Raw genomic sequence first — 13,152 nt, 5'->3', positions numbered from 1 at the left:
TGAAGTAATTTACTTTGAACAAAATCCAGAACAAGGGATTAGATGTCCTTAAAGACAATTGGTTCCTGCTTGGAATGCACAGTAACGTTTAATGAAGTAAAGTTTAAAAACCTGTTGCCATGAGCCAAAAATACTGGATGTGAAAGCCAATGATTTAGGGGAGACAGGGGAAGAAGTGATTTGTTCCCCTGATCTGCGTCTTCGACGCCCAGTACCCACACCACTGGTATAATGCAGCCACTCTGGGCTAGACACACTCAGGGGGCTCTCTTCCTGGAAATGAGAAAGGGGGCAAAAAAACAGCAAAGCATGCAACGTTAGAGTCAGAGCTAAATGGTAAGAAAATAAAATATAGTTGCACTCTTTTCTAGATAGCTCGATTCTAACCAAACAAAACCCACCAGCAACTGCAACTATTCAGCTACTGGTTTTGCTACAGTTACAGTACGTCAGCAATATTAATCGTGATTTTTAAATTCTATGCGGAAATGAGTAAAGTTGTGTGTGTATGTGTGTGTGCATTTCAGGCATAAACGTAATACTTGTAAACATACATACAAACACATACATACATACACTTTTGCTGCATCCTATATCATTAATGCAATATTCTTATGAAATAAAATTAAAAACTCTTTGGAAATTAAATAGCGAACTTTGATAGCAGTAGCAGGTAATTTCTTAATGCTAAAGATATATTTCAGTAACTTTTTCTAATGTCAGTGAAATTTAGCCACATCGATTATTAGGTCAAGCCTCGTTCTTCCTTTAGTTTTAAGTGTAGATAAGTGAATCAAACCAGCCACCAGTAAAAAAAACCTTCCACATCAACAATGCTCAATACACACAGATCTCAATACAGTATTCCATTTGAAAGATATCAAGTATCTTAACACGAAGATAAAGTTCACAAGGAATATTTTTTTTAAAAAAATGAACAATTTTTGTTTATAAATGACAAAATTACAGATAATTTATGTTGAAACACAGACAGTAACTTAATAGCATCTAGAGAGAGAGTAAAAGTCTTTTTATCAAATTATTTTTTGTAACCAAAATCTTTTATTTTAAATGTTTTCAATATTTCTCTTTGAGATAGAAAGAATTTGACAATGTTAACAATGTTGACAGTGTTTAAATATATGTAAATAATGCCTTCAAAAGAAATGTAATATAGTGTAACAATATTTTCAAGCTTCCCATATTTAAGTTTCAAATAACTATGTTCAGTAAATTAAGATTTTAATTGGTATAGAACTAATAGAACTCACATGTATAAATCAAAAGCTAGAGAGGATAGGTATAATACTGTTATAGCAGATCTTTTTGCATCCTGAAAGAAAGCATGTTTCAAAAATATTCATATGTCATTAAAAATTATAAGCAGTTGAAATTTAATAAAAGTATTTATGCTATTACAGTAATACATTTTTCCATTATTGTAAGTGACAAATGTTACGGAAATATAGTAAAGCAAAGACAGATTACAGAATTTGCTTTCAACAGACCAGCTAATTCAGAAGCGTTCTTGTGTCAAAAGAATTCAGTGCAAATGCTAGATGAAAGATGGGAGGGTTCAAAATAACAAGACATACATTATATACGGCAATTGTTGAAAAATAGAAGTTTATGTAACAAGATTTCACAGTAAGTGACTTGTGAATCCTGATTCCCTGGAGCTAACACTGAATTGTCAATTGACAGAAGGAAGAGCCCCTACAGTAAGGATTTGGAGACATCTGCAGCAACAGTTACTGGCTTTAAAATGAATGTGTGCAATGCGTGTAAAGCACATTAAAAGGAGGCAGGGCTTTCATTTTGAAGCCAGTCACTGTCATCGTGGATGCCACTAAAGGTAGCTTACCTGATTACCAAAGACAGGATAGTTATGACAACAAATGCAAAGAGGAACATCAATTCTTCATATTTTTGCTACGTTTAAGCATCGTTTAAGCAATTATATCTCTGCCAAACTTGAGCTACTGCTCTTCTAATGGTTACCAATAGACTTAAAAGGAAGACAGAACTTGCACAAAGCAGAATATTTTTTTTAAAGACTGAGAGCAATCTTAAGACCTACAGCAGATAAAGGATTCAAGTCATGCCAGAAGAAATACCTGTAGACAATTTGGAATACTAAACACTTCTGCTGTGGAGTACAAAGCAGAAGCAAAGGAGATTTGCTGTCAAACCACTACTTTCAGATTATCTAATGTCTTATTTTTTTCCTAGATATACAATGCTAATTACTCTTAGCTGTTTGGGTTTTTTTTCCTCTTGAAGTCAGTTTTTGACCACTTGCAACTGCCTGGTCTACTCCCTGCAGTTTTCTTGGCAATATTTTTCAGAAGTGGTTTGCTACTGCTGTTTCCATGGGCTGAGAGAGAAGGACTGGCTTAGGTCAGCCAGCTGGCTTTGGGCCTAAAGTGGGACTAGAACTCATAAACTCTGGCTTTCTAGCCTGATGCCTTAACCATTGCACCAAACTGGTTGCAGCATTCCTACTTAAACCAGTTAAAAATACTAAAATTCAGTTATATAAAGTTGCCAAATGTTTTGGAATTATTGTTATATTAGTATTACTCTTTCCTCAGAATAAAAATGTAAAATATTAGCATACGGGATATGTTGTTCTTTAGATCTTTTTCTTCTGCCACTGAAATATTAATGATAGCAAATCTTTCTTCCCGAGTCATACACTTCATGTTACAATTTTTGCTAATCCACATTCCAAATGTCTAGGAGCATCTCCATTTTTTTATTGCATATAGAATCAGGATTAGGTTCTCTATAGGGTCACATTGCAGTTCTATAATTTAAAATTATTGCTGAAATTTATTTTCATTTATGGATTGCTTGTCTCTCCAATTTTTCTGGATACATTTCTGTCATCTTGAAGAAACTTATCATTCTGAATTTAAAATATTGTGAACTCTCAGCCCAATACTTGGCTTTCCTTAGTTTTGAGTTAAAATGGAACTGAGATAAGTATATATTTGGCAATGATTACCAGAAAAAAATTAGAACATCATCCAAAAAGGATGACAGTAATCTGTTGGGAAGAACTTTCAGTCTATTAATACTGCATTCCTGCCTTACTAGAGAGTGCTTAATTTGGCCGGATAAGATGCTGTGCCATCCCTATTTGATATTTTACACATTGTAATTCAAAGATTCTCAGCAGGTTATAATCATGTCATTAAAACATACACGGTACAAAAATAAATTAAGTAAGCAATTGTAAATAATCTTAAAAAGTTTAAACCAAAAAATAAATAAATAAATAAAAAATAGTAGAAATAATCAACCAAGCAATCAAGAAAAGTGACATCATCTCGACATAAAAAAGACTTCTGAATTTATTTTTCAAAACCTAATTAGGGACAAAGAATGGAGGGGAGTGTAACCTTCTGGTCCAAGAGTACTCATGCCATACCTGGTGAAGGAAATTGAACAAGTTATGCATTTATTGCAGTGTTGCCTGTTTTATGCAGCCAGAAACACTGATTTAATATTCCTACTTTATCTATTTGTGCTAATAGGGCTCATGGCTGATTAGTTTCCAGAAATCTACAAAACGTTTACTAATTCTGTTTTATAACTATTGTTCAGAGATATGTAGACTTTCTCTACACATATTTGATTTTCCCGTTGTTCCTGATTAAGTATATTATAATTAAGTAAACTGTATACAAGATTAATGTGGGAATGTGTGCACCATTGGAACACCTCAAAGACCAGGTTATGGATACACTGTTATGTAGTAAATCTATCTTTATGGTTGCTAGGAGTTGACAGCGATTTGATGGTAGGTGATCAATCAACTAATCACTGTAATACTAGTATGTTTTATAATTTTTCAGTACCAAAATCAATTATATTGATTAGTTGGGGAACAACTCTAATTTTAAAAAAAAATACTGGGATATCTAAACTTACTTCTGCTGATCCCATTTTTCTGGGTCTTGACAGGGGTGACTTCCTGTGTATATGAATTGGATCTGACACCATTGGCTTGAACATCATTATTGAACGATCCGTCTCATCTCTTTTATAAGCATGGGGGTCATCATCATTCTCATTTCTATGGGATGTTTGCTTTGAATCATCATTCTACAAGAAAACAGATATTTCATGTGATATAACATTTCGTCAAGCAAACTAAAAGCATCATTCCCTTGAATATTATATCATGGCCTTAGCTAAAAATGTTCAGTGTTGCGACTATGACACACTTACAATGTCATTCCCATTCAGTTATCAATCAAGTGATGTTAAGAGACATCACATGACTACCACTTGTGATTTTATTGCTACCTTCTCCATTGACTCTCCTTGTTGGAAGCCAGTTGCAAAACACACAAATGGAAATCACATGACCTCAGGATACTGTGACAGTAAATGCCCACCAGTTACAAAGTGCCCAAATCTCAATCACTTTACTGTGGGGACTTTGTAAATGCGAAAACAGTCAGGAAATTACTTTTTCAGTGCCATTATAACTTCTAATGCTCAGTAACCATGACAGTTGTTAAGCAAGTTCTATTATGCCTTCTCCATATTGAAAAGTACACTAAATCAAACATACCTAATAACAAAAGTATCAATTCTGTTATAATAGCACTCTAATTCAATTTGTAATGCAAATCCTTGCTAATTATCACTTAATAGACTGGCTTTTATTTTATATAATTACATGGAAAAAGTGTAATACTGTCTGACTTAAAAGTAGTTAAATACATCTCCAAATTATTTGGGAAGTTTCTAAATTTAAACCAAAAACTAGAAATTTTTAGTTAATCAACCAAATGCTGTTAAATAACATGAAAAGTGCCCTTTAAGTTTCATATGCAAAACATTTCTAGGAGCATTTACCTCCCGTGAAGCAGGTCTGTATCCAAAACCTGATGGTAAGTTTTTATCTTCTTCACAGCCTTTAGCTCCTGGACTAAAATGTAACTCTACATGGAAGCGTTCTTCTGATGAGACCTCCTAAATAAATGGATAAGTCAGGTCATATTCTGACTATATGTAATTGGATTTTCTCTTAAATTATTGTTTATTGTTTCCTTACCTTATTTGGATCTTCATACAGCATGATAACTATTTGGGTCATGTAATTGAGTTCACTAACAACATTAAGATAATCCATAGCTCTCTTCCACTGTTCATCTTTTGATGCCTTAGATGAAAAATGTAAATACCACTTGTTTAGTATTGTCTGTGTGCTGATCCCCCTTTATACCCTAATATTTAAACTAATTGTAAGTTGCAATCTTAAATGTATTTACAATATAGGTGCTCTGAATGTATCTTCAGTTGATATATTTTATAATTCAGTGTTATACATTAACTTATCAAGTGATGACAAGTAAAACATCAGAAAAATAAAGACACATTACTAGCCAGAAATTAATCCTAAAGCATTTATTTTTTGCATATAACTTTTAACTTATTAGCAAATCCATTAACATGCACACCAGACTATGAAACTTGTTCAACAAAACATGCCTTTAAGCCTTAGTTTAGTTTTATATATTAACTAGTATTTTCATATGTTTTAGAGCACAATGAAATCAGAAAAAGGTAACACGATTTTTGCAAAGTAATCAGTCAATGTTTCCATTACTGAAACAATTAGAAGTCAACTATGATGACTCTTTAGAGAATCTTTCAGGTTATTTGTGAAAGAAAAATTATTACTGAATAAATAGTGTATTGAGTTGGTTATTAAATGTATCTTTTTAATTTGTTTTAAACTATTTTTAAATTTTGTATTCTATGTATTTTTATCTTTGGCTGTTCACCACCTTGAGTCCTTCGGGAGAAGGGCGGTATATAAATTTAAACAATAAATAAATAAATAAATAAATAAATAAATAAATAAATAAATAAATAAATAAATAAATAAATAAATAAATAAATAAATCCTCTTATCTTTGGTGATTCTGAAAAGGAATGCCATTGAAACCCTTACATCGCATAAAGAACCATAGCGAAGAGTTGAAAGCAATGAATGGACATGACTCTCACTGGTGAAATACAGCCTAGTTCGCACGTGACGTTCAGGAGACATAACCCCACTAGAATACCTAAAAATAAAATTGCATATGTGAGTAAAGGGAATCATACATTGCATATACTATTCAACAAACCTAAAAATTTAAAATTTCTAGATCTAAAATCTAAACATTAACTAACATTTTCACAGTTTTCTACTAATAATAATGAATTAGGCACACCGTTTAAGCTTCTGTATTAATTTTCTCCTATTCATGATTAATTAATTTAGGCATAAAACAATATATTTTTGTTTTTGTGCTTAAATTTTATACAGCCTTTATGAATCCATACTTATTTTAGACCTAAATCTCAAATTGAAGGAACTCTGGAATCTTAATCAGTGCTACATTTATGTTTAATAAAAAATAAACTTCAAGCTCTGAATTGTCTCAAATTGAAAGAACTCTGGAATCTTAATCAGTGCTACATTTATGTTTAATAAAAAATAAACTTCACGCTCTGAATTATCTGAAGTTGAACCCTTGTTTTAAACTGCAGAATATGTTGTTGTTTGTATTTGATAATCTGTGCCTCCTTGATCAAAAATAAGAATCTTACCAGAACCTTTGCCTAGAAGCTAAACTGTGTGACATGTGAGATACTAAAATATAATTACCTTTGAAAATAACAGAAATTAAGTACAAGTGCCTCAATTTACCATGTTTGTGATCATATATAGATAAAGACCATAGGTTTTTTTAATGCTAAAATTATATAGACTTCACAGAAGGACTGGAGGCTATCATTTTAACTAAATATTTAGCTAAATTTATTGTTATATAAGGGCTTTAATAATGTTGAAAAAATGGTTTAAAAAACTTACAAAGGATGGAGTTTGTTAACAGTATCATCATCCTGAGTTCTCTGAAGATCAGACCGGATTTTCCTCAGTAGTGGATTACAGTAACCTTTAGCAATCTCTAATTTTTCAGCCTCAGTAATACCATATTCCTTAAGTGAAGAAAAATGTGAAAATAAACTTGGATACTCTTGAAAATTCCCTCTCAATCTGTAACTCAATTTGTTAGATAAGTACCTATTTCTACCTAAGCTCTTAATGAGGTAATTTAACTGTCACAGTAGTAATGGTCATAGGTATGAGCCTCTGATCCTTGTCCTGCTGCTGGATCTGCCTCTGGACTAAAAAAAAAAACAACCCAAAACAAAAACACTGCAATTCTTTGTTAAGTTATAAAATGCTATTTTTCCTGAAGACAGGAAGGCATGTCAACTCAGAGAGCAATGATATAGACACGAACTCCTAAGATTAACCTACCCATAACACAGAATGGGGCCTAAGCAATGACAGCAGCAGTAAAAAACTTGTTTCAACCTGAGTCCACATAGCTTTGAGCAGGGCCATATGTTACTTAGTAGGACCATATATCAAAACAGGTGAGGCCACTTGATATGAACAAGCAGCCCCAAGCACATTTTTAAATACAGATTCCTCCAGAAAATGCATCCACTGGATTCACTAGATATATTTTTAAAGCCTTATTTTATTGCAGGAACAAAAGGTAAAGGATAAAATATTCGCTGGAGGGAGAATCAGTTATTTCCTCTTTACCTCTATACTACAATAAGGCTTTAAATCACCATTGGATGCAGCTGAGATATGTAATAATCTCTGTAATAAAGATGTTGTGGAGACAAGCTCATTTTTTGCAGACATTATGGCTAAAAACATGCCATTTTTTTGCTTAGAATATTACAGGGGATCGTTTATGTTCCATCATCATCATACCAGTATCATGAGGTGATAAAAGTGTTCCACTTCAATTCTTAAACAATTAAAACAAAATAATTGATTAAAATAGGGAGGGGCAAACCCATGAGAGGTGGGGAAGAGCTTTAGACAAAATGAGAGGATACCTGTCCCGATATGAGTCTCAATTTTGGTCACATTGGCTTCCTGATGCAAAAACACCATGGGGGGGGGGGATTATAATATTGCCTATCTGCTAAGGTACAAATATATTGCAGTTATATTGTTCCACAAATATTATTTTATTTTGTATTGTTATTTTGTTTATAACAACAAATTTATATTCCTCTTCTTCCTCTTCCTCTTCTTTTACTATTATAAACTTTTATTCATTAAACATGAAACTCAGTCAACTGAACATTTAAAAATGTATCACGAATATCGCTGACTGGCTCTGATGGTTGATACGGGTTGCTGCCAGCATTCTAGGTATCAACCAAGTATCTTCTTAAAATGTATATTGTTCCGAGTATTGCAGTCTTTTGCAGCTCTGCTGGCGCTACAGCAGGAAGCTGAAACTTCTTGATGTATTTTGCAAAATCCTTGGCCATGGTACCAAGTGCCCCGATGACAGTGGGTATCATTGTTACATGTTTCATCCATAATCATATTGTTTCGATCGCCAGGTCGTAATATTTTGTGATTTTTTTCCAGTTCTTTTTCTTCGACTCTGGCGTCTCCTGGTACAGCGATATCAATAGATAGTACATTGTCGACAACTGTGATATCTGGCGTGTTGTATTCCAAATGATGATCCATCTGTATTCAAAAGACCCACAAGATCTTCACCTTATTTTCGACATGTGTCGTGTATATAAATATCAGACTCCTCAATTGAATAAGGTAAAGAGGTACTGCTCTTCAGTTTGCGATAGTTCATAAAAACTGCTTTATGAACTACAAATGCAGATCTGAGACAGTAAATTTAGTCATTTCTAATGACTGGATAACATAGCCATTTTATTATAATGAGAGTACTATGTAAGCGGCAATGTACATACCTGAGGGATCACAATATCAGCCAACGCCTTTGACAGTCTGTATAATTCCATTGTATTTTCTAGCTTTAAAGAGACATTATGCTGAACATCGTATTTTATGCAGTCATAGATGTCTGGGATTTTACTTATATCATATTTTCCATTCTTTGTTTTAAAGTCTTTTTCAAGCTTGGCCCACCTACGCAGCATTAGTTCCAATGTTTCACTGTGATAAAGTTGAATATCTAGTTGCACAATTATTAAAAAGTAACAATGAGAATTAATTAAAGTAAAATGAAGGGACGTTACTATAGACATTAAAGAAATATATTCACCCATTCCTTAAGCTTCAGAGCAGCCAGCTTTGCTTACAGCTTGGTTTTGTTTTATTTTTGTTTTCTTTTACACACGCACACACTGAAATGGTCTCCAATTTTGGTACTTAACTAAGCCTATTGCTATCTTCTTTCCTGTGCAAGGGTGATTGCTATTTTACTTACATAGCAATCTACATCAGTGAAATTAATTTGCTATTAATATATTAGAGTAGCTAACAGTTATTGGGCAAACTATTACAATTTTTTATTCTGAAAGTTGTTCCTTAATTAATAAAAAGATTGTCCTAACAGTTAATTATAAAATAAATATGCGCAATTTAATATTATCAATCCAGCCTGATCAAGCAAACTATTTACCTGCAAACTTGGGATCTTCCATTCGTTGTTTGATTTGAGATGTCAAACTCTGGATTAAGGAATATACCTTATCACATGTCTTAATAGGATTTTTTATCACTTGCATTGATTTTATCAGAGATATGCTGCCAGATGGTGTCAGCTGTAGTACCAGACCAAAAAGAAATATGTAAGCTATAATACTTATAGTCTACATGTATAGCATCTGATATCTAATCCCTGAAAAATATGTATTTTTAAGTGTGCTATCCTAAATGAGAAAAATTTATAATTTTTGTTTTGACTTATTATCTTTTAAACACAGGTAGTCCTTGACTTACAACAGCTCATATAGTGACCGTTCAAAGTTACAATGGCACTGAAAAAGTGGCTTATGACCATTTTTCACACTTATGACCTTTGCAGCAGCCCCATGGTCTTGTGATCAAAATTCAAACACTTGGCAACTGCCTCATATTTAGGACGATTGCAGTGTTCTGGGCTGATGTAATCCTCTTTTGCAACCTTCTGATAAGCAAAGGCAATGTGGAAGCTATATTCACTTCACAACCATGATGGTAACTTAACAGCTTCAGTGATTTACTTAACAACTGTAGCATGAAAAGACGTAAACTGGAGTAACACTCACTTAACAAATGTCTCGCTTAGCAACAGAAATTTTGGGCTCAACTATGGTCATAAGTCGAGGACTACCTATATACTACTCTAAAAATTCTTGGCTAAAAGAAATACTAATTTGAAATAATTACTATATCCAACAATTGTTTATTACTGTGTTTCCCCAAAAATAAGACCCTGTCTTATATTTTTTTGAACCCTGAAATAAGCACTTGGGCTTATTGCCATGCGCTCAAAAGCCCAGTTGGGCTTATTATCAGGGGATGTCTTATTTTGGGGGAAACAGGGTAGTTCTAGTTGACAATATCTGATTTAACTGATGTCCATCTTTGCCTTATTATCCATTAACACTCCTATTTAATATTTCAAATCATGTAACTACAGCTACGTATTAAAATATATTATTTAAGAACTCCAGAAGGCCATTTTGACCAGACAAATAAGCTTTAGACTAAGGCACATCATGAAATTTGTATTCCTCGTATTAGTAAATGATCTTTGGACGTACAACCTTTTTAGTTTCCTGATGTCTCAACAGCTTTCCATATGATCAACCACAGTACCCTTCTGGACTGTCTCCAGGGGATGGGTGGTGGTGGTGGTGTTTCTCCTTCTTCCTGAGGGGAGTTTGTATTTCTTTTTTCCCTCCCTCCCTTCTTCCATTTACACAGCCACACATCTCAAGTACATGACTCTGGATGTCTTACAACTTACAAACAGCCACAAACGTTAACAAAATGCAATATAAAAAAGACATGAAACTATATAAAGCATCCATGTAAACAAAATGTTAAACCTAATCAGCAATCAGATTTCAGAAATATGGATTCAAAAGCATACCATAGTTGATGGTATCAAAGGCTACCAAGAGGTCCAAGAATGAATGCAGAAGTCATCCAAACGTGACAACAGTGCTGTTTTAATTCCATACCCAAGTCTAAAACTTAACTGGAAGAGATCTGGATAATACTCTTCTTCCAAGGTTCTCTGAAGCTGTTGTTCAATGATCTTCTCTAAACATGTAAGGCTGGAGACTGAACAAAAATTGTCTAGTATGATTGGGTCTAATGGATGGCTTGTTAGGTGGGTGAAGCAGCATTTCTTTAAGAAGAATTCACCACAGCCAAGACTTGGTTAAATGTCACCTCTTAGGATGCAGGCAACCTGGGGACATGAATCTAATATACAGGCAGCAATACTCACACTGAAAAATCTGTCCATTTCATAAGGCCCAACAGGTTCACACTCCCATCAGATAACACAGGAAGACTGCACCTAGACACTCCACACGGCCCGTATAAAGGCTGGTGTCCAATTGGGAGTGGATTCAAGGAACTTTGTCCAACAGATGCCTGACATATTCCTCTAAATAGCCTTGTGCAACCTTTCCTGTAGTCTTTCACAATTTCAATTTATCTATAGAGTATTTTCTAACCTTTTCATAGTCCTCAGAAGTAAAGTCTCTATCTCTTTGGAGAATTTCATTAAGGCGTGCCTTCACACGATGTTGGCAGCTGCTAAGAGAGTCACTGTCACTGTCCAATAGACCATTCATATTAGCACTTTTGACCATCTGCACAAGTATAGGTGTGAGTTCCCCTTCCAATGCCAATAGACCCTGGGGAAAATAAAGTTACTGAATAGAAATCTTAAACTAAACAGAATATATAAATTCTATAAATAAGTCTTACCCACTATGAATTTGACAGAAGAACTGCATTACAACTTACACACAAATAAAATAAATAATTCTAAAACTGCCCAAATTCAAGTCCATTACAACACGATACCAAATATCATATTTATATTTGCATTGAGGAAATACTGTTTTAATCCATTATGGATTTATCATCTCTTCTTTTTATGTGATGATTCTAAGCTTGTATTATAATAGAGAGAGAGAGAAAGGGAGGGAGGGAGGGAGAGAGAATCCTGTTCAGTTTTTCTACACTATGTTTTGTTTCAGGTTCCCCTACAACTTCTTTTTTTATCTTTTTAATAAGTTAAAACGCTATAAAAATTATGTTTTGTCATAGAACCATTTTCTTCAGCTCCGTATCAATTTTGTTTCTGGGCACCATTTTCAACTGTTTAATTTGGCTTTGGGATCTGATTACCAAAATGAGGGGCAATATTCCAAGCATTTCAAACTGCTGAAGACTATTCAAACTTACAAACTGTTACACAATAAAAGCAGCATTAAGCAAAACAGAAACAAAAACAATCAATCGCAATTCTGTTCAACAATCTGCCACACTCATTATATACACGTTGTGCTAAACAATAAGATTGTCAAGTTTGGAGGTAACATATAGCATGAATTTAGCCATTGTGGTTTGTAAAATAAGGTTTGTAGCTTGCCATGAAGTATGAATTCAGCCAATTGTAACACAAATTAATAGACATAATATGTTGAATGAACAGCCACTGAGATTTTCACTATCATTTCTAAATCACTTCATTTTGATCGAAAGGCATTTTTTGAATTTGGTGATTGGATGTTCAAGTATTAATTTGCATATATGAATAGGACAAAACAGACTGAAAATTTTTAAAATGAATTAGTTCAGGAGAGCCAGTTTAATTAGTGGCTAAGATGCTGGAATAAAAACTGGGACAGAATGACTTTTAGTACTCCCTTAAGCATGGAAATTGGCTGGGTGACTGAGTCAATTACACTCTCTCAACTCAATTCACCTTACAAGGTGGTTCTTGTGGACAAAGTAGGAAAAGGAAAATCACACACACACACACACACTATATTAACTAGAAATGGATATGCCATGTTACGTGATCCATTGTGAAGTTTGTGCAAAGGATTTTGTGTGAATTAAAATTTCAGTCTGGTGGGTTCCAAGTTTCGGAAAGACTGGTTGAGAATATCTACAACTCATTATCTAATTTCAATTCAAAATATATTTCTAATAAAGACGTTCTATAAATCAAATTAAAAAATCTTGATAGAATTGCTATCTAATTGCTATGTTAACTAGGCTCAGAGAAATACATGCATGCAATTTTTATTTTT

General features: G+C 33.6%; 1 protein-coding gene across 15 annotated transcripts in view; it reads right to left on the bottom strand.

Moving 5' to 3' along the window:
* PPIP5K2 (diphosphoinositol pentakisphosphate kinase 2) overlaps nucleotides 1-13,152 on the bottom strand; it is a 63,364-nt gene that overhangs the window by 13,196 nt on the left and 37,016 nt on the right. For 6 of the 15 annotated variants that reach the window (XM_034432692.2, XM_034432693.2, XM_034432695.2 and 3 more), the window contains exons 17-25: nucleotides 11,560-11,742; nucleotides 9,507-9,648; nucleotides 8,833-9,056; nucleotides 6,887-7,014; nucleotides 5,978-6,092; nucleotides 5,075-5,182; nucleotides 4,876-4,992; nucleotides 3,940-4,113; nucleotides 112-273 (exon numbers count right to left, since the gene is read on the bottom strand). In XM_034432692.2, the coding sequence (XP_034288583.1) occupies nucleotides 112-273; nucleotides 3,940-4,113; nucleotides 4,876-4,992; nucleotides 5,075-5,182; nucleotides 5,978-6,092; nucleotides 6,887-7,014; nucleotides 8,833-9,056; nucleotides 9,507-9,648; nucleotides 11,560-11,742 (1,353 nt within the window). Of the gene's footprint in view, nucleotides 1-111; nucleotides 274-1,271; nucleotides 1,334-3,337; nucleotides 3,437-3,939; nucleotides 4,114-4,875; nucleotides 4,993-5,074; nucleotides 5,183-5,977; nucleotides 6,093-6,886; nucleotides 7,015-8,832; nucleotides 9,057-9,506; nucleotides 9,649-11,559; nucleotides 11,743-13,152 lie in introns of those variants that run through there. The other 9 variants (XM_087885932.1, XM_034432697.2, XM_034432699.2 and 6 more) reach the window with 3 other exon arrangements.

The sequence above is a fragment of the Pantherophis guttatus genome, chromosome 2, assembly GCF_059756535.1.
Source record: "Pantherophis guttatus breed Tessera chromosome 2, ASM5975653v1, whole genome shotgun sequence".
Lineage (NCBI taxonomy): Eukaryota > Metazoa > Chordata > Lepidosauria > Squamata > Colubridae > Pantherophis > Pantherophis guttatus.
This window is presented reverse-complemented; position numbering and strand designations above follow the sequence as displayed.